This window comes from Talaromyces proteolyticus (genome assembly GCF_021365285.1).
Source record: "Talaromyces proteolyticus strain PMI_201 chromosome Unknown BGW36scaffold_4, whole genome shotgun sequence".
Taxonomy (NCBI): Eukaryota; Fungi; Ascomycota; class Eurotiomycetes; order Eurotiales; family Trichocomaceae; genus Talaromyces; species Talaromyces proteolyticus.
In genome coordinates this window covers 1,089,988-1,107,174 of record NW_025764280.1, presented here as the reverse complement: position 1 = coordinate 1,107,174, position 17,187 = coordinate 1,089,988, and the positions used below count along the sequence as shown (strand labels likewise).

The 17,187-nt window shown below is 44.9% G+C and overlaps 9 protein-coding genes across 9 annotated transcripts; 4 read left to right on the top strand and 5 right to left on the bottom strand.

The window, feature by feature from the left end:
• Nucleotides 1-10: 10 nt before the first annotated feature.
• Nucleotides 11-1,587, bottom strand: BGW36DRAFT_374240 (Alpha/Beta hydrolase protein). The gene has a single exon (XM_046215658.1). The coding sequence runs from the start codon at nucleotides 1,205-1,207 to the stop codon at nucleotides 365-367; it is 843 nt and encodes a 280-aa protein (XP_046074192.1). The 5' UTR covers nucleotides 1,208-1,587; the 3' UTR covers nucleotides 11-364.
• A 1,075-nt stretch (nucleotides 1,588-2,662) lies between these two features.
• BGW36DRAFT_374239 (uncharacterized protein) lies at nucleotides 2,663-3,848 on the top strand. Its single transcript, XM_046215657.1, has 2 exons — nucleotides 2,663-2,826; nucleotides 2,898-3,848. Exon 2 carries the CDS (start codon nucleotides 2,912-2,914, stop codon nucleotides 3,599-3,601), a length of 690 nt encoding a protein of 229 aa, XP_046074191.1. The 5' UTR covers nucleotides 2,663-2,826; nucleotides 2,898-2,911; the 3' UTR covers nucleotides 3,602-3,848.
• Nucleotides 3,849-3,867: 19 nt separating this feature from the next.
• On the bottom strand, nucleotides 3,868-5,243 carry BGW36DRAFT_405720 (uncharacterized protein). Its single transcript, XM_046218976.1, has 2 exons — nucleotides 4,839-5,243; nucleotides 3,868-4,778 (listed from the first exon to the last, which is right to left on the bottom strand). The coding sequence occupies exons 1-2, from the start codon at nucleotides 5,155-5,157 to the stop codon at nucleotides 4,093-4,095; spliced, it is 1,005 nt and encodes a 334-aa protein (XP_046074190.1). The 5' UTR covers nucleotides 5,158-5,243; the 3' UTR covers nucleotides 3,868-4,092.
• A 2,279-nt stretch (nucleotides 5,244-7,522) lies between these two features.
• On the top strand, nucleotides 7,523-8,981 carry BGW36DRAFT_425307 (putative FAD-binding monooxygenase; the record flags this gene model as incomplete). Its single annotated transcript, XM_046220103.1, has 2 exons — nucleotides 7,523-7,528; nucleotides 7,674-8,981. 2 exons carry the CDS (start codon nucleotides 7,523-7,525, stop codon nucleotides 8,979-8,981), a joined length of 1,314 nt encoding a protein of 437 aa, XP_046074189.1.
• A 5-nt stretch (nucleotides 8,982-8,986) lies between these two features.
• BGW36DRAFT_129825 (fungal-specific transcription factor domain-containing protein) lies at nucleotides 8,987-11,279 on the bottom strand. Its single transcript, XM_046209349.1, has 2 exons — nucleotides 10,856-11,279; nucleotides 8,987-10,790 (listed from the first exon to the last, which is right to left on the bottom strand). The coding sequence occupies exons 1-2, from the start codon at nucleotides 11,213-11,215 to the stop codon at nucleotides 9,069-9,071; spliced, it is 2,082 nt and encodes a 693-aa protein (XP_046074188.1). The 5' UTR covers nucleotides 11,216-11,279; the 3' UTR covers nucleotides 8,987-9,068.
• Nucleotides 11,280-11,773: 494 nt separating this feature from the next.
• Nucleotides 11,774-12,625, bottom strand: BGW36DRAFT_374235 (uncharacterized protein). Its single transcript, XM_046215656.1, has 2 exons — nucleotides 12,245-12,625; nucleotides 11,774-12,173 (listed from the first exon to the last, which is right to left on the bottom strand). Exon 2 carries the CDS (start codon nucleotides 12,166-12,168, stop codon nucleotides 11,944-11,946), a length of 225 nt encoding a protein of 74 aa, XP_046074187.1. The 5' UTR covers nucleotides 12,169-12,173; nucleotides 12,245-12,625; the 3' UTR covers nucleotides 11,774-11,943.
• A 210-nt stretch (nucleotides 12,626-12,835) lies between these two features.
• Nucleotides 12,836-13,501, top strand: BGW36DRAFT_425305 (carbonic anhydrase; the record flags this gene model as incomplete). The annotated part of the gene is made up of 3 exons (XM_046220102.1): nucleotides 12,836-13,078; nucleotides 13,132-13,217; nucleotides 13,270-13,501. 3 exons carry the CDS (start codon nucleotides 12,836-12,838, stop codon nucleotides 13,499-13,501), a joined length of 561 nt encoding a protein of 186 aa, XP_046074186.1.
• Nucleotides 13,502-13,640: 139 nt separating this feature from the next.
• BGW36DRAFT_395567 (carbonic anhydrase) lies at nucleotides 13,641-14,390 on the bottom strand (the record flags this gene model as incomplete). Its single annotated transcript, XM_046218055.1, has 2 exons — nucleotides 13,641-14,199; nucleotides 14,263-14,390. The coding sequence occupies 2 exons, from the start codon at nucleotides 14,388-14,390 to the stop codon at nucleotides 13,641-13,643; spliced, it is 687 nt and encodes a 228-aa protein (XP_046074185.1).
• An 840-nt stretch (nucleotides 14,391-15,230) lies between these two features.
• On the top strand, nucleotides 15,231-17,186 carry BGW36DRAFT_374226 (putative calcium ion transporter Vcx1). Its single transcript, XM_046215655.1, has 4 exons — nucleotides 15,231-15,253; nucleotides 15,400-15,895; nucleotides 15,950-16,797; nucleotides 16,849-17,186. The coding sequence occupies exons 2-4, from the start codon at nucleotides 15,515-15,517 to the stop codon at nucleotides 16,901-16,903; spliced, it is 1,284 nt and encodes a 427-aa protein (XP_046074184.1). The 5' UTR covers nucleotides 15,231-15,253; nucleotides 15,400-15,514; the 3' UTR covers nucleotides 16,904-17,186.
• The last annotated feature ends 1 nt before the right edge of the window (nucleotide 17,187 follows it).

Here is a 17,187-nt window from a genome sequence, read left to right as displayed (position 1 = left end):
CTCCGAAATCACAACGTTTCACTGGCCGACACCAAACACTCCAAACTCCAGGCACCATCCTTACACCAACCCACCCCAACATCAAATAATCAATTCGGACAATGCACAGCTTAAGGACGGCGTGCTGTCGTTACGAAATGAGATGATTGGTTTGAAGATAGAGTGCTGGAAACATGGGCCCTGCGGTTGCTCGAGTATCTATAGTTACCTTTAACTTCTTTGGGTGGTACCCTACACGGAGAAAGGTTTAAATCATTTAAGGACTATGTATGTTAGGAGTTGGAAGTTGTACGGAAACACCTGTAGGCAGACTCTCATTAGGCACAAAAGGTCCACAGGTCAAAATGAATGCTTTGAGATGCTCTTATTTATCTGTATAACTTCGCCACTCATCAACCCGAGTTAACCAATTACGAACAAGAGCCTCAAAAACCCCATTCTCATCAACAGGAAGGTCATGTCTACCGCGGTCTAGAACAACGAAGGTCGATCGCGGGTAGAGCTCCAGCAGGCGGAGGCTGTCTCGATAACCCACAACCTCATCTTGTCGACCACATAGGATAAGTGTTGGCGCCAAAAACTTGGAATGCGTATTGTCTGAAGCATGAGATATCTGGTATCGCTGTGGGTCTGCCCGAATCGGATCTAGCACTTCTTTGTCTGCCGCTTTCAATGCTGGAAGTATAGCTTCATATTTTGCCTTAAGAGACTTGATATAAGTAGGTGTTTGGATGTGAATATCTCCGAGTAGCGCCTTGTCCTCGCTTGATAGGCTCGACATGAGTTGCTCATTTAGAACCAATGGTTGAAAGGTATCGAGATCACGCAAGTCGTCCTTTGGTTCGATAAGCGGCACTCGTAATAGTAAACCGTCGACTTGATCAACGTATTTTTGAGCGAGTGCACGGGCGAGGTAGCCACCACATGATGAACCCATAATTAAGAATTTTGACTTTCCAAGCCGAGCATCAATAAAATGCACCAGGCGAAGATATATATCGTCTAGATCTTTAATATTATTTGCAGGTGTTTTTCCCATACCTGGAAGGTCCACATAGATCCGGCGAAGACTAGTCTGGAGTGCTTTTGTGAAAATTGGCTCAAAGTCCAGCTCCTCGGCCTTCCCATCTAACTCCCAACCATGAATTATTAACACTGGAAGGCCTTCGCCAATCTCGTGTGCAGACAAAAACGAGTCTATTTCCATCGCTGAGTAATATTATGGTAATGGGAAGGAACAGGAAGAGGAACCAGTGAAGCTAATTCAGGTTGAAGTTATTTGAAAGCAATCACGACATCCCAAATCGAACGCAGAATCCGTAAGGATAAATATCTAAGCCGCTAGTTCCATCTTATGTAAAGCAACACCGGAATAATTATTAATACGGCACTAAGGTCTCCGTTCGGCTATTTAACATAGGAAGAGATGCCAACAGGGTTCTGATTGTCAACTGGTATAAGATAGAATGTAAAATGTAAAACGTACTCTTAATACTATACAGTACATTACAAATTTCAGTATTCTACAGACCGCCTGCCCGATCGGGAGAGGCGCTTGCCCTGGCAGAACGCAGCACCTTACCTAACACGGGAAAGCTAACAGAAGGAGAAATTCACACAAATTATAAAGTGACATATCTGCGTTCTTACAGTGTATCTGTACAGTAACGTGAGCGGCGCACCCCAATTTCCATATAAAGCAGGCATTTTTGGGCCTTGATATTTCGCCATTTTTATTAGAAAATATAGCCTAAATTGATATTGTAATTATTATATAGTATAAGTAAGAAGATATTTCAATATTAATAGGATTAATGTAAAAATAATTATTATTTTATGTATTTCTAATACATCTTTATTATCTTAATAATTGTTAATAATTATCTAGTAAAACTAAGAATATATAAAATTAGCTTTATATTATATATCATTTTTACACTATATTTTCTCATAAAAGGGGCGAAATAGTTAGGGTGCAAAAATGCCAGTTTTGTATGGGAATCGGGGTGCGCCGTTCAAGCGGTGTGCGCGAAATAATGTCAGAAACTAGAATCCTTGCTAAATAAGGGTTGCGCCCTTTTTGGTATAGTGGTTTAAAGTTCGACAAATAAGTACAGAGTTGGTGTGGCCAGAATGATTCTAGTGAGACTCCACTGCCGCGTTTGTTGTCAGATAGGATAGGGGGCTGAGAGTACGTCGGCCATGGCAGACAAGTGTGGGTCATGCTTTTATCATGATGCAGGGGACAGCCTCGCGAATCATGACGGGCATGGCTCCAGTTGGTCGTTAAAAAGCTCGATCCTGAGCGTCTTTGTTCGTTTCTTGCGTCGTCCCTAGCTTGTGAGCGATCCGTGATTAAGCCACTTAGGGCGACGAACACGTTTCACTGGCCGATACCAAACCACTCCTAACGGCTTATCGTAGTATTCTAGACGCAAGTGCCTCGCTAGAACCATTCCGGTCGCACTGCCTTAGTCCGTGCATAGATTTCCTTTTACTATGACCGTAAGAAAAATCATACGCGTAGTTTGCGCGGCGATCGGCGTGCGCTAGCAACATTTGAGGCTCGTGTTTCTATTGGCTGAAGCCACATACCTCAAGCTCTTGCCCCGATGTATAAAAGAAAGAGGCAGTTGAGTTATGAAACTTGATACAGTCATGGCAAGCCTTTTCTAGGATACATTCCTACTTATTATCCGCCAGATTTTATGGTCATTCCAGGGTTGAATCATTCTACTGTTTGCAGACTTTAACTGCTCAAGAATATCATTTCATCAGTAATTGAGCAATTTGAATTACCAAAACGAGAGGAGTATCTCAAAACAAGTAAGAATTTTATGAGAGGTTGAAGAGCGCAAGGACTCGAAGACATTATTAACTGACAATTGTCAATTTAGAGTCAGAAAGAAAAATGGATCGACTTCCAAATACCAACTGGGCCTCCGGATTTCCAATACCACCTCCTTACCCTTCTACTCGGAACTTTTACCCCGAGACTACTCTCGGGCTACCAGCACCTACGTTCGCAGATCTTGATGATGGATATCTTTGCCCCACGAATCTTTCGTACGACTTGTATACATCGGCTAGTTCTCCATCTATAACTGGACGACTGATCAACGAGACCACCGACCTCTGTGGTGCTCTTACCGAGAATTCAACCCACAGCCGAGGGAATAGACATGGAGTTAGCAACTGTACGCTTGGTGTGCCTATATCTAGGACTTCCGATGATGAAAAAGTATGCAATGACCATGACGTCAATCTAAATGTACATCCCCTTGATGCCGAGTGGATGATCGACACTCTCGTTAGTGATCAAGCAACTGCAAGGTCTACTGAAACTCTTCCTTCCGGGGAGGCAAACCAAACAGCTGCGATGGAGTGCAAGTGGGAAGGCTGTAAATACAATGGACACTTTGCCCGGACGGTCGATTTGGAGAGACATGTGAAAAGTGTTCATATATCCCCGGGTTCTTATCAATGTCCAGCTGAAGGATGTTGCAAATTTTTCAATCGGAAGGACAATTGTAATGCTCATTTCAATCGACGCCATAAGACATTGGAACTGCAGGTGGAACAGGGGAAGAAGACGGATTAAAACCCAAAGAGATCTCGATATTACAAAGGGTACAGACAGATTCGAAACCTCCTTCACCTCGAAACATCTCTCTTTGATTAATTTTGCCCCACTGCCAAGGTGCCTAGTTGATTCGGTTTTTTCAAGTGTTTCAGCTGAGGTGTATTGTTTTGCTTGAAAAGTACTTTACCACACTACCCCTCTTAAAAAGTAGTCATTAGTTAGATATGGTATATCCTGTCATTAACAAAGCGAAAAATGAATCCACTAATACATTTGTATTATATGCGGTACTACGTTAGCCGTTTATAGCACAGACCATAAACCTTAGTGGTTTATAAACAACTCAAGGGGAGAGGTAAGCGTATGAATACACCACCACCACCGTCTGTAACATCAAGACATTGTGACGCAATAAAATCCTCCCAGCAATCTCACATATACTCTAAATGTCCCCCGAAAGGCCGCAAGCTAAATCACATAAAAACATAAAATAGAGCTTCCGTTTTACCTTACTTCTTCCTGACATATTCTTTTTTGAATGTTCCGTTTTTCAACGGTCTTTCCCTAACAAGCTGATCATTTCCGAAAAGAGGACGAACTCTTCTCATACTAATAGAGCCGCCATTCTGTGCCTCTACTGATGAAGTTTCTGGAGTTGAATCTCTCGGGCCACTAACTGGGCGACCAGCTTGTTCTTCAAATGTGGCAAGACGCCGACCACAAAGGTCTAATTCTTCGCTTATACGTGTAATCTCTTGCTGGAGCTCATTGACCCTCACAAGAAGTCGTCGATTGTCTTCCCTGAGTTGGCGGTTCTCGGCTAATAGTTCTGCTCCCCTGTCAAGCGCCCCATCCAGTTGAAAGCGTAAATCTCTCAATTGGGCGCGCAAATCACTCGTCTGCGCAGAGGCATCATCAAGTAGCCCATTTAACGTTCCTATTTCTTCTCGCATCATACTCAGCGCGCGCTGCGCCCTGGCAAGTTCGTCCTGACATCTAGCAAAATCCCTGCGGTCAGAAATAGCTTGTTGCAATTCTTCGAACAGTGTGATTCTCTGGTTCCGTAGCTGGGTAATTTCATTATCTTTTTCGTATATGACGTTTGAAAGTCTATCTGAATTTTCTCGTACTTCCCGAATCTGTGATTCAAGTTTCCGAACCTTTGCTTCGGGAGATTCGTTGGTCCTTGACTTATCTATTTGAACCCAGAAGCCCTTAATATCCAAATGGTTACTGTGGTGATCTTAACACTTACCTGACACAAGTTCGGGTCGGGTTTCCTTTGGCTCCATGACATTGCGACCGGAAACCATTTCTTCAGAGCTGTTAGGTGTTATTGTGGCTTCACCTCTCCCAGAACTCGGAGTGCTTTCAGGATCCCTATCCTGCTGAACAGTAGCACGGTTCCTAGTACTGAGTGAATGTCTAGGTCTCTCAGTATTTTGAGAAATACGTCGAGACGACCTTTGGTTCGCAGCTTCTCGAGCCCGCAGGTTCTCTTGAGCATTGAGATGGCTTTGATGGTGTGATCCGCTCAGTTCGCCTCTCGCCTTCTTATACTTGGGGTCTGACATGATGGACGCGGTCCTGATCAGGCTCGGGCAGAGACTGATTTGACGTGAGTAGGATAGATGTAAAGAATAGAGGTCTGTCTATATCCAAGACCAAGTTGTTTCTGTGAAGTCGTAAAACATTCTTTCCTTCTCTAGAAGTCTCTTAGCCGCACCAGCTACCCCTCGCCAACTCAGCCTTGCAGGACATCAGCACGTGATGTAAATAGGTTTCAAATTCGGGTTACTTACAATACAGGTGGTTGGTTGGCGTCTGACAGGAGTCTCTCACGAATCCACTGACGCAAAAATCATAGTTGACTTATCCAAACCACTACTATCTCTAAACACTGGTGTGCAATTATCTGTGGCAGGTCCATGAACTTCGAATGGCTATATCACGTGAATCTCACGTGCTGTCGGACTTTTACCAAAAAGAGAGCGGCGCAACCCTTACTTAGTAGGGATTTCTAGTGGTATTATAGTCGTATATTTATTCTGATACGTGCACGCAGCACATTGCGTTGAAAAGTTGAACGGTTGAGGATATCTCAGGCCAATGCCAGACCGACCGGTGTGTTGAACGTAACGAGCATGTACGAAATATACTAGCAATATGTAAAATATAATAACTACCCTGTTTATACTAGACTTACAATTAGTGTATCCACAGTGGGGCTGGATTAAATAGAGAGAGAGTAAAAAGGGTGATGTTATGAAACTACCTGTATGATGTTAAGACACTACGCTTAGGAAGGGATGGTCACAAAATATAAGGGCAAATGGTTGCTAGCTATGGACAGTAAGACGTACTGATGAATAGGAAGATAGGAGTCATATAATGATATAAAAGATATATTGTTATTTTATTTAAGTTAACAGTATACAAAATAACAGGATATTAGTAAAAGAATATTGTATACTTTATACTTGTTACTTGGAAAGTATATAATATACAGTATATGGAATAAGGAAGACTAGGTATATGAGGATGCTCATTTACTATTATATATTTAGTTCTTTATAGTTCTTTAATATAAATTACTTTGATTATACCGAGAGGATTAGTAAGGCAATCTTACTTGAAGTACTATGGCACCTCAAGATATCTCTTTTACTTTAGTTGTGTTCTATAATGATTTAATTCTTTTCGTAGTTTTATTATATTGTTACTAAGTTTTCTTTAAGGAACGTCTGTGTGGTGTATATTATTGTATTGTCCTTTGACACAGCCAGTGACAACTAGAGTAGGTCCAGGTGTGTGACAGGTGAAGGAGGTTTCGAATCTGTCTGTAACACGGTAGTTGTGGAGTTACGGAATTTTTTTTGGACTATAAATCCAGCAGATCAGATTTAGAATTCTACGTCTTATCAAAGTCCCTTGTTGGTGTTAAGATATCTATATTTTGAAGGAGAAGCTGCGGCTCTTGTTCATAGATTCATAGACATAGTTATCTTTAAACCCATTAATAGACTCTCTAGCTACAGAATCTCTACCCACAGAGAGTTTAGAACTATAATTTCTGAAACTATAATATCTAAGCCGTACTTCCAATAGATGGCCTTAAAATATCACAATTTTCGCCCTATAATTCCTTTCACAGAATACCGTTAAGCAGACTTTTATAAGAATGTTTCTCGTCACTTTCTCCTTTCTTTAAGAGCTTTTCAGACTGAAAACATTCTCATCTATCCAGGGAATACACTTTATGTCAGGCTTTATTTTTCATCTTCATGTCAAGCTTTCAACTGTTCGCGGTCACTTGTTTAAATCCGGATCCACTTTGCGAATATCATTGCTTTCAATGTAAGAGAAGAACCACTCATCATCCTGTGTATCCGAGAATAGGTTATATTCTCCTTTGTTGCTAAATAAATTTGCCTGTTCAGGCATGCAATTAGCTGAACTCCCTGGTATCGCCTCGCTCACGGTAGATTTACGACTGCTTGAAATACAAATAGAATATCCACCGCAAATGATAAAGGTGTTATGCTGTTGTGCCATGAGATATCACACTAACTTAATGTATAAAGCCATAATAGGGTCTTCTTAATTGTTGCCTGCCCATTTTCGGGTGATTCTGTAGTGCTACCGAGATCTTCCTCTACAATCTCCCCCTCATCCTTTGCTCTATATTCACAGGGCCGATGCAAAATCGGATAAGAAGTATGCTCGTGTTCCGCATAGAATCATATGAGCTAAACAAGGGTAATTCTTGTGCAATTTGGCCATGCAAATTTAACCTTAGTGGCGGCTCACCTATACTCGGGCGTGTCGGCCATATCGGCCATATCGGTGCTGGCCGGGATATCAGCAAATGAAGCCACAAACAGTAGACCCAATCTTATTATCTCTTCGATTCGGCAGGTCTGGGATAAAATATACCCGATGGACGTATAAATAAAGGTCGACTGGCTTACCGGACCTATTTTCACTCTCAATCCATTGCTTACTGTCTACATATACAGGGTTATCTTGATATTGTTGATACATTGATATACATCAACCTCAAACCCCTATCTAACAACATCATTGACAGAACAACATGCCCCCGTTGAAAATCCTCATCTGCGGCGCCGGCATCACAGGCACAGCGCTATCCTTCTGGCTCTCCAAACTCGGACACGAAATCACCGTGATCGAACGCTTCCCCGTCCTGCGCACCACAGGCCTCCAAGTCGACCTCCGCGGCTTCGGCATCACTGTCCTCAAACGCATGGGTCTCGAAGAATCCTTCCGCGCAGTCGCTGCAAACGAACAAGGTGTTCGCCTCGTCGACAAGAAAGGCCGATCATGGGGGTACTTCCCCGCGCATAACAACCCCTCCGCCAAAGGACCGCAGAGTTTCACCAGCGATTTCGAGATTATGAGAGGTGATCTGTGCCAGATGCTTCATGATGCGAGTAAGGATCGTGTGAAGTATAGGTTTGGGGTTCATGTGCAGCGGATCGACCAGACTGCAGCGCAGTTTGCGGACGTGAAGTTTTCGGATGGGACCAAAGAGCGGTTTGATCTCGTTGTTGGCGCGGATGGGCAGTGGTCTGGCACGCGGAAGATTATGCTTGAGGAGGGAAAGGCTGGTGGCAGAGATCCTCTTCAGTCAATCGGTGTGTTTGCAGGCTATTTCACTGTTAATGAGAAGATGCGGGAAGGCGACGGGTTTGATGCAACGATCTACGTGGCGACGCAGGGCCGAGGGATCATGACTCGCCGACACGATATCGACAAGTACCAAGCGTATCTATTCTGCAAAACAGAAGCGTCGGTGAAGCTGAAGAGTTCTAGGACGGAGGATTTTGAGGACGAAAAGGAAGCGTTGGAAGAGGTTTTCCGTGGGGCTGGGTGGCGGTCTGAGGAGGTTATGGAAGGGATGAGGAAGTCCGAGGATTTCTATTGTGAGCGGATTGGCGTTGTTGTGCTGAATAAGTGGTCTCGTGGTCGTATTGCACTGGTAGGTGATGCGGCGTATTGTCCGTCTGCGATGACGGGGATGGGGACGTCTTGTGGCATTGCCGGTGCTTATGTTCTTGCGGGCGAGATCGCAAGGCATTGTGGAGATGGGTCTGGAGATGCAGCTGACAAGGGCCGAAGCATCACGGCTGCATTAGATGGCTATGAGCGGAAATTCAGGCCGCTGATGGATCGTATGCAGAAGGGTTTGAGGGACAATCCGAACTATATGGATCAATTCCCGTCCTCTACCTTGGGGCTTGGAGTGATGTACTTGATTTTCTGGATCACCTCACTCCTGAGACTGGATGTCCTCGCTCGAATGGTTCTGCGTGAAGATACAAAGGGGTGGAAGCTCCCGGAGTATCCAGAGCTGGACGAGACTAAAGTGAGATAGAATATTGGGTTTGGATTATTTAATTAGATGTTTTTCTCTCCTCCCTTTTGCTACAGACAATGTATTATAAATGTACCATATATTATTTCAACTCCATGTTTGATCTGCCCACTGAGAAGGAAGTTGATAATCCAAGAAGTCAAAGTTTATATTCGCATCGTCGACATTGTTGAAGGTGTTCATCCCAAAATCAGCTTGTGCAGTCATATTCATGTCATTAGATGTCCAGGACTCAAAGTCAATATCAGAATATGTCGAGTTATTACTGTTCTGGTTGTTGATATCAGTCACCATATCCTTCAGTATTTGGTGACATGTATACAGTCCATCATGTAAAGCTTTTGTGATATTATCATCAGTTAGTGAGCCATCGAAACGACCTTGAGCTTGGACCATCAACATGTGAAGAACCACGTAGACTTTCACATTGGTATCGCCATGTCTGATTCTATCTTCAGAATACTGTACCACACGATGCGCATCACGGAGCAGGGGGTCCTGGCGAGCGCGATTCCTTTTCTTTGCAAAATTGGATGTCTCTGTTTCCGGGTCCGGACTCAGTTCCAAGAATATGAGTAATACACCTCGGGTGATAATATCACGAAACATGCCACCGCCTACGAGGAGTAAGCGTCTATAAAGATCGTCTTCAAGGAGAGATACAAGATCTAACGCGGCTTCAAGACCCACTTTCTGGGAATGACTGAAGAGCGGGTCTGATTTGGCTTTGATGGCATATCGAAAGTGAAGGCAGAGAGGAAAGCGACGGAGGAGATGGTTGCAGTAGCTTTGTGCAAATTTAGCTGTGGGGTGTGAGTTGCTTGTAGAAGCGGCTTGGTCGAGAACGGTAGTCACTTCACGACATGCTGAGGCTAGTTCATTGCTGATATTCAGAATCTGATTATAGGAAGGTTCCTCTTGTAGACTGTTTATAATCCTGGTTACTCGCAGTCTGAGTGGAAGTGACTTTGCTAGTAGCGATTGCAAAGACATTCGAGAAGGATTATTCGAAAGCTCTTCCTCCCGAACGACATGCTCGAGATCTTCATCGCTTATATTAGACGGCGGTTGAGTATTGTAATCCCCATCCAGAATCATGGGAGGACCCCCTGAATCCAATGCCGCTTGCACATTCATTTCCAGGATGGTGTACCACAGACGCCTGCGGATTTCTTTCTCCAGCACACTCATCTCTCCAAGTTTATTAGGGTCTTGGTGTAGCCCCATATGCATGGCCATTCTCATGAGCGAGCCGACTGAAATCCATACAAGGTCCGCTCCAACGTGGTATATTTGACGACACAGAAGTAGCAAGCATTGAACTTGGATACACTTTAATGTCAAACGATCTTTTTCCAGTGGTGCGGAAAGCCATGTTTGGGAGATATGGATCCATGTTGGTGCTTTCGCGGCTATCTCACCGCGAACATTGGAATCGCCGTGCAATGCGCCTGCAACAGTGATGACCAGTGCAAGCTGCAGTAGAAAAGGGTTCTCGGAGGACCCCTGACTGTCAACGTAGTTTTTGTACTCCGCCATAAATGATGGTCGATAGACTATACGATGGCAAGACTCAAACGTGTTGAAATATAGGGCGACGAGTTCATCCATCACCTGACGGTCGAGAAAAGACAGATGAATATCGACAGCGAGACGTCTCCGACTTGGTCTTTGCTTCTTAATATCTCGAGCTAGTTGTTTGCATTCGACAACTATTTTTGTGACCTCGTCTGTGGGACTGTGGTCTGCATGTTGGAATACATTTTTGTAATACTCACCAATGGGCTCGAAGATGGAAAATTCCTCTCCCTTGAAAGGATTGTAAGCAAAGAACAAGGTGCCAATTACATATTACAGAAAGGATAGTAAATTACCATTGAAGAAGCAGTCATCCAGTGGCCGTAGCCGAAAACCCTAGTCTTCGATATTGTGCCTTGAAGGCGCCCACCGGGGGCAGCTGGCGTTGAGGTTCGTGGAGATACATCAGGATGGCGCGGAGCGTTAGGGCTACTCTGAGTTCGGTCTTCTTGTTGTCTACTGCGGAGTGTACTAGAGGCCGCCCGAACAGGAAGACTGCGATGGCCTTCCTCGTACGTACACCCCGAGGCATTGTTGTAAGCGGTACACTGGAGGCAAGGGACAGCTCGGTCGCATCGGACTTTTCGACGACGGCACTCGGTGCAAGAAAACGCAGGGCGTCGTCGTTTTCGGACGGGTTTAGATGGATCCGTCATTTTACCAAATTCTCACGCATTAATAGGCTCCTATGTGAAAGTTTAGACGTTGAGCCACTTGGCGGGTGTCAATTGCTGTGGCTGGGCGGGATCAGATGGTAGGCGGATGAATAAAAGGGCCGCAGGCCAATCAGAGTGCCGGATACTATATACTACCTGTGACGATTCGCGAAGTGTACAGTACTACAGTTACTATCAATTGGTATTGCTACTGCTAGTAGTTGATGTTGTCTTCAAATATTTCAACTGCTATCTGGTTTTCTTCATCAGTACAAAGTTGTCAGTGTATCGTTGATCTTTTGACAGTTAATTTGTTCTGCGTCATATTTAAATATCTCGTCCGATCCTCGGCTCTCATGTTCACAGGACCGTTGGAAAGGTGGATAAGAAGGATCATTATTAAATGCAGGGGGACATTCCCGCGGGTCCACTTTAACAGCCACACTATATCTGGTTGTTTTGGTACGACGAATACCATAGCCAGGCTCCGGTGGAGACAAAATTTACTAGTATAGTTGGCGGTACATAATAACATTTAGTCGAGTGAGATATAATCAGTCAAGTATCAGAAAGAGCTGTGGTATTGTATAGCTAAGGAGATCTAAGAATGGGCATCAAACGTAGTATGTTAGGAACGTAAACAGTCTTTCATGATGTCTAAAATCATAAAGTGGTGATCATCCTATGCCGCCCAAGCGAGCAGCTACACATTGCTTAGGAAAACATTCCTACTCAGCTTTAGTGTAGAAATTACCCAAATGTTCCCGGATACTCCTTAATTCTTTTAACCGATTCTCTTCGTTTTCCTTCAGAAGACGGAGATGTTCATTCTTTAAATTTTTGAATTCATCCTCAAGTTTGTGATGCCAGGGATATAAGACACAAACTTGGAAACAGAGGGCTGAACTGGCAATGACAAAATTCGTCAGAGAAAACCCGCGAGTGATGATCATATTGACTGTAAGACAAAGGTCTCAGTAACGCTGACCAAAATAATTATATGTAGGAGATGGGGGACCAGCACCATACCTCCGACGAGATTGATTGAGTGTGACTGTGATTATGCAAGGAGCGTGCAAAATTTTACCACCTAACAGTTCAAACGTTGACGCGACGTGAAGTCTTCGGTTTTGAATTCTATTTATCGCCGGGATAAGGGTGTGAAGGCTTTAAGATGACTGATCGAGAAGGATCGACCGAGCAAGACTGACCGAGCAAGGAGTACACAGCTGGGCTGTGACTTATTGCGATGCTGTTGTTTGAATCAAAGGACAGGGTTATGAATCGTCTCCATATATTCCTTCAGCTCTTGATTCGCTCAAATAGCTTCTACGGGGATAACTCGGGACGCGCGGTGATATCTCGGAACATACCAAGAACCTAGTTTTCCCGAGCTTAACACTTAGTTGAATCACCGCGGCGAGTTCTCCGAGCCAGAGTGTAAAAGCAGAGCTTTCGTAGCACGTATTCGAAGAAAATCTCACAATATTTTCATCACAAATGTTCTACCCGCGAAACCTTGGCATAGGTGAATACGTCACTTGTCTATCCTGCAACACACAAGCTCTTTACCTGAGAACGTTCAACATCACCAGTATCTCCTGTTTTCGGCGTTAAACAATGGTTGGACTACGGCTCTCATCCTATGCGACCAAGCCTATTGAGGCGGACTTCATACCCAGCCTTCAACGTCCAGAAAAACAAATTCTCTGGATTGGCTGCTCCGATAGCAGCTTCAAAGAAACAACCATACTCGACCTTCTTCCTGACGAGATGCTTGAGCATCGGAATATTGGCAATATGATCGTTGATGGGGACTTGTCCTGCGAAACTACAGTGAAACACGCTGTTGTTGATCTTAAGGTTGGCCATTATCTCGGAGAATCCATTGATGTCGAAATTTACCCCTTTCGCAGGTGAAGCACATAATTGTATGTGGTCATTACGGATGTGGCATTGTCAGAGCAACGTCGAGGGATGGGTTGAGAGACCCGTGGCTGATGTATGTATGAGTCTTGACTGGATAAGCTTTGATGGAACTGAAATTTATCTAGGAGGCTCAACGCTCTCTACGCAACGCACCGCCATTATATCGATCAACTGCCAAGCGTCAAAGATGACCGGTCTTTCGTTGAATTGAATATACTTGAACAGTTGCGGACGTTGCGTAAATTCCCGGAAGTGGCCAGTGCAATGAGGCAAGGGCAGCTACATATCCACGGAATCGTTTATGATCCAGCTAGCGAGAAGGGGCTTTCAATAACTGAAGCTACAGAGGAGTCATGATGGGCGCATTGGCCCATCATGAATATGCTGTTGCGAATGGTTCCTAGCAGTGTATGTAATAACATATGGTCTTTTCTATTTTTCTCAGGCGGCGCAACCTACGTAATGACTCGAGAATTTTCCGTGTAAAATTTACAGGCTATGACTCTCGCTTGGGATCTTGTGAAGGGGTAGGATCGGGCGACAGACGATAAATTTTCATGACATCGTCCAGCATGTTCTCAAAATCGACATGGAGGTCCTTAAGTAGGCCATCATTCAGATCGAATACCCAGCCATGAACGATTGGGTACTGATGATCGCGATAGCTTTGTTGGACGGCGGCAGTCTTAATAATGTTTCTGCAAGACTCGATCACATTCAGTTCGACTAGTCGGTTATATCTTGCATGTTCATCTGTGATTTTGTTGAGTTCGCTCTCATGCAGGCGGTATACGTCTCGGACGTTTCGGAGCCAAGGATTCAGTATGCCCAGGTCAGCTGGTGTCAGCGCCGCTTTGACTCCTCCGCAATTGTAGTGGCCGCATACGATGATGTGTTTGACGTGCAGGTGCCGTACAGCGTAGTTGACCACAGACATAACGTTGAGGTCGATGTTTGGCACGAGGTTGGCAATATTGCGATGGACAAAAACCTCGCCAGCTTCGAGACCCATGATCTCGTTAGCAGGAACACGGCTATCGCTGCATCCTATGTATCTAGTTATAGTAAGCAGAAAAATACTATAAATATGCGACGATGAGATGAGCTATCTAGCATACAGGTACTTGGGTGTCTGCCCAGCCGCAAGCTTGTCGAAGAAGGCTGGGTCCGTCTTTTTTTTGGACGACGCCCAGCTGCGATTACTCTTGAAAATGCTTTCAAGCGACTGGTGGAGATATCGATTCATGATGGTGTGAGCGCTAGTTGCGTTACTTGACGGGAAAAAGGGAAGAAAGAGGGAAAATCAAAAGAGAGAAAGTTGCGCTGCTATTCCGCAACAGAATGCTTGGCGCAAACTATTTAACTCTATACAAAGCCCAATAGCTTCTTCGGTCTTCGGTCTTGGCAGAATCGATGGTATGTCCAGTAAGATACTCTGTACAATCAACACAATAATAATATGGTAATATAATAATAAAAATAATATAATAAGAATAAGAGAAGGTTAAATTAAATCGGCAACTAGTGTGTATGGTGACGTATCGCCGACGACTCCCCGTCGAAAGCCAAGGAGGCCAGCCAATGGGAGGCGCAGCCAAGTGAGGCTGTGCAAACAGCTCCCCGAATCCCCCCAGCAATCACAGCAATCACAGCAATCACCTTCAATCACCACCATCGCCAAGCTGTTCACATCATTTGGTTCTTGAAGAGCTCATTGCTGCTGTCCCGTGACGGTCACACCATTAGCATTACCATTGCCCTTGCTATTGCCCTTGCTATTGCCATTCCCTGCTTATTGAATACTGAGTATTGAGCCGTGACAGCCCAAACCCCAGAAGAGTTCCAAGGGATCAGATTAGCAGAACCGTCATTGCTCAACCGACCGGCCAGTCTGGCGCCTCTTGGCTGCTCGCTGATTAGATTGACTTAATGCTCAAGTGGCGTAGCTTGAACTTTGATTGAGCATCACTACTACGATTGCATTATCATTCCAGTCATTCGCTCCACGCCTCCGGTTTCATCAAGTGATTCGAGTCTGGGTCGGGCTGTGTTAGACCGCAAAGCATCCCCGCATAAAACCTCTTATAATCTACTCCTTTGCCACAATGAGTACGTGATCCTCCCTAATGCTTTGTTTCCCTCCCGTGCTCTACCATCCTCCCCCAGCGTTTCACCAGTAGTGCTGTGCCACTGTACCACCATACCACTGTGCGCCTACTACGTACCATAAGTACTAAAGCAGCATCGTGGCGCAGTAATTGCCTCTTTAAACCCTAGAAGTGAATAAGACGGCTTGCTGATGAGACTCAATTGGCCGCTATAGCTTCGATCAAAAAGCAGTTTCGCCGACAAGGCTCGCTGACACGCACCATGACTGGCAATGGCTCCGTCCAGCCCAACGAGCAGTCGCCGTTGCTGCATTCGCACTCCCACCATGATGGCTCGCACTCGTCAGAGTCGCCGTACCTCTCAGACTCGCGTTTCTGGGTCAGGCTGCCTTACCAAACCGTCCATTTGACCTGGGCTACCCTGGCGAGCAACTACGTTCATATCCTTTTGGTATTCGTGCCGCTGGGTATTGTATCCGGAGTCTTGGAATGGGGCGCCGCTACAGTCTTCGTTCTGAATTTCCTCGCTATTATGCCGTTGGCTTCACTGCTCAGCTTTGCTACGGAAGAGTTATCAGCTACCATGGGCCAGACCTTGGGTGGTCTAATGAATGCGACTTTCGGAAATGCGGTGGAACTTATTGTGAGTCTGGTCCTCGATCTCGGCCTTGAGGTAACAGTTGTGCTGATTATGTAGGTGAGCATTATTGCCTTGAAAGACAACCAGATCCGTGTTGTCCAAGCAAGCATGCTGGGTAGTATTCTTTCAAATATTCTGTTAGTGCTAGGTTGCTGTTTCCTAGTCGGCGGCCTAAGATACTCCGAGCAGTCGTTCAATTCAACAGTTGCTTCGACCATGTCTTCACTGCTGGCCGTCGCATCAGCATCGCTGATCATCCCCGCATCACTCTTTGCTGCCATGTCGGGTTCCTACGAGACCAACCCTGATGAGACTCGGAAGAACATTCTTTTACTCTCACATGGCACCGCCATCATCCTCCTACTCCTCTATGTAATGTATCTATACTTCCAGCTAAAATCCCACTCCCATCTTTTCGAGGAAGGCGCCGAAGGGGACGACAATATCGAGAACCAAGCAGTTGTAGCTGAGGAGGAACATCACATTCTCGGCCCATTTGCCGCTGGAGTCGCATTAGTTGTCGTTACGATTCTGGTCGCTATCTGTGCCGAATACCTTGTCGGCAGCATCGAGGGCATTGTAGAGAAAACTGGCATGAGCAAGACCTTCATCGGTCTTGTGCTCATTCCGATCGTTGGCAATGCTGCTGAGCATGTGACCGCTGTTGTCGTGGCTTACAAGAACAAGATGGATCTTGCTATTGGCGTTGCAATCGGAAGCAGCTTGCAGATTGCACTATTCGTAACGCCCTTCCTCGTTATTCTCGGCTGGATTATGGGTGTGGAAATGACGTTGCATTTCCATGTCTTTGAAACGGTTTCGTTCTTTATATCAGCCCTCGTCGTTATTCTCCTCATTCAGGACGGTAAATCGAATTACTTGGAGGGTGGATTATGCTTGGGATTGTAAGTTCTCCAATAGCTGATATACTCATTGATACTGATTAGGCTTGCTAGGTACTTCATCCTTGCCATTGCCTTTTACGTATATCCAGACAACACGTCTACTTAACGGAAACATGTCGTCTTCAATTCGCACTGTCACTGACTTTGTGTTTTCAATCGCATCGCTCGGAATGATTTACTACACTGTCGATGTAAATTCCCCACCCATTGACATAACTATTTGAGGAGGGTTGTATTAAGCCTTCTACAACTTGGCTTGAACTTAAATGTCGACACAGCTAGGCCATTATCATATGTGACGCCTGGTGCATCTCCGCTGTCAAAATATTCAAAATATCGCTTGTGTAAAGTTATCGAATGAAATAAAATCATGTGATTTAAAGCTTCTTA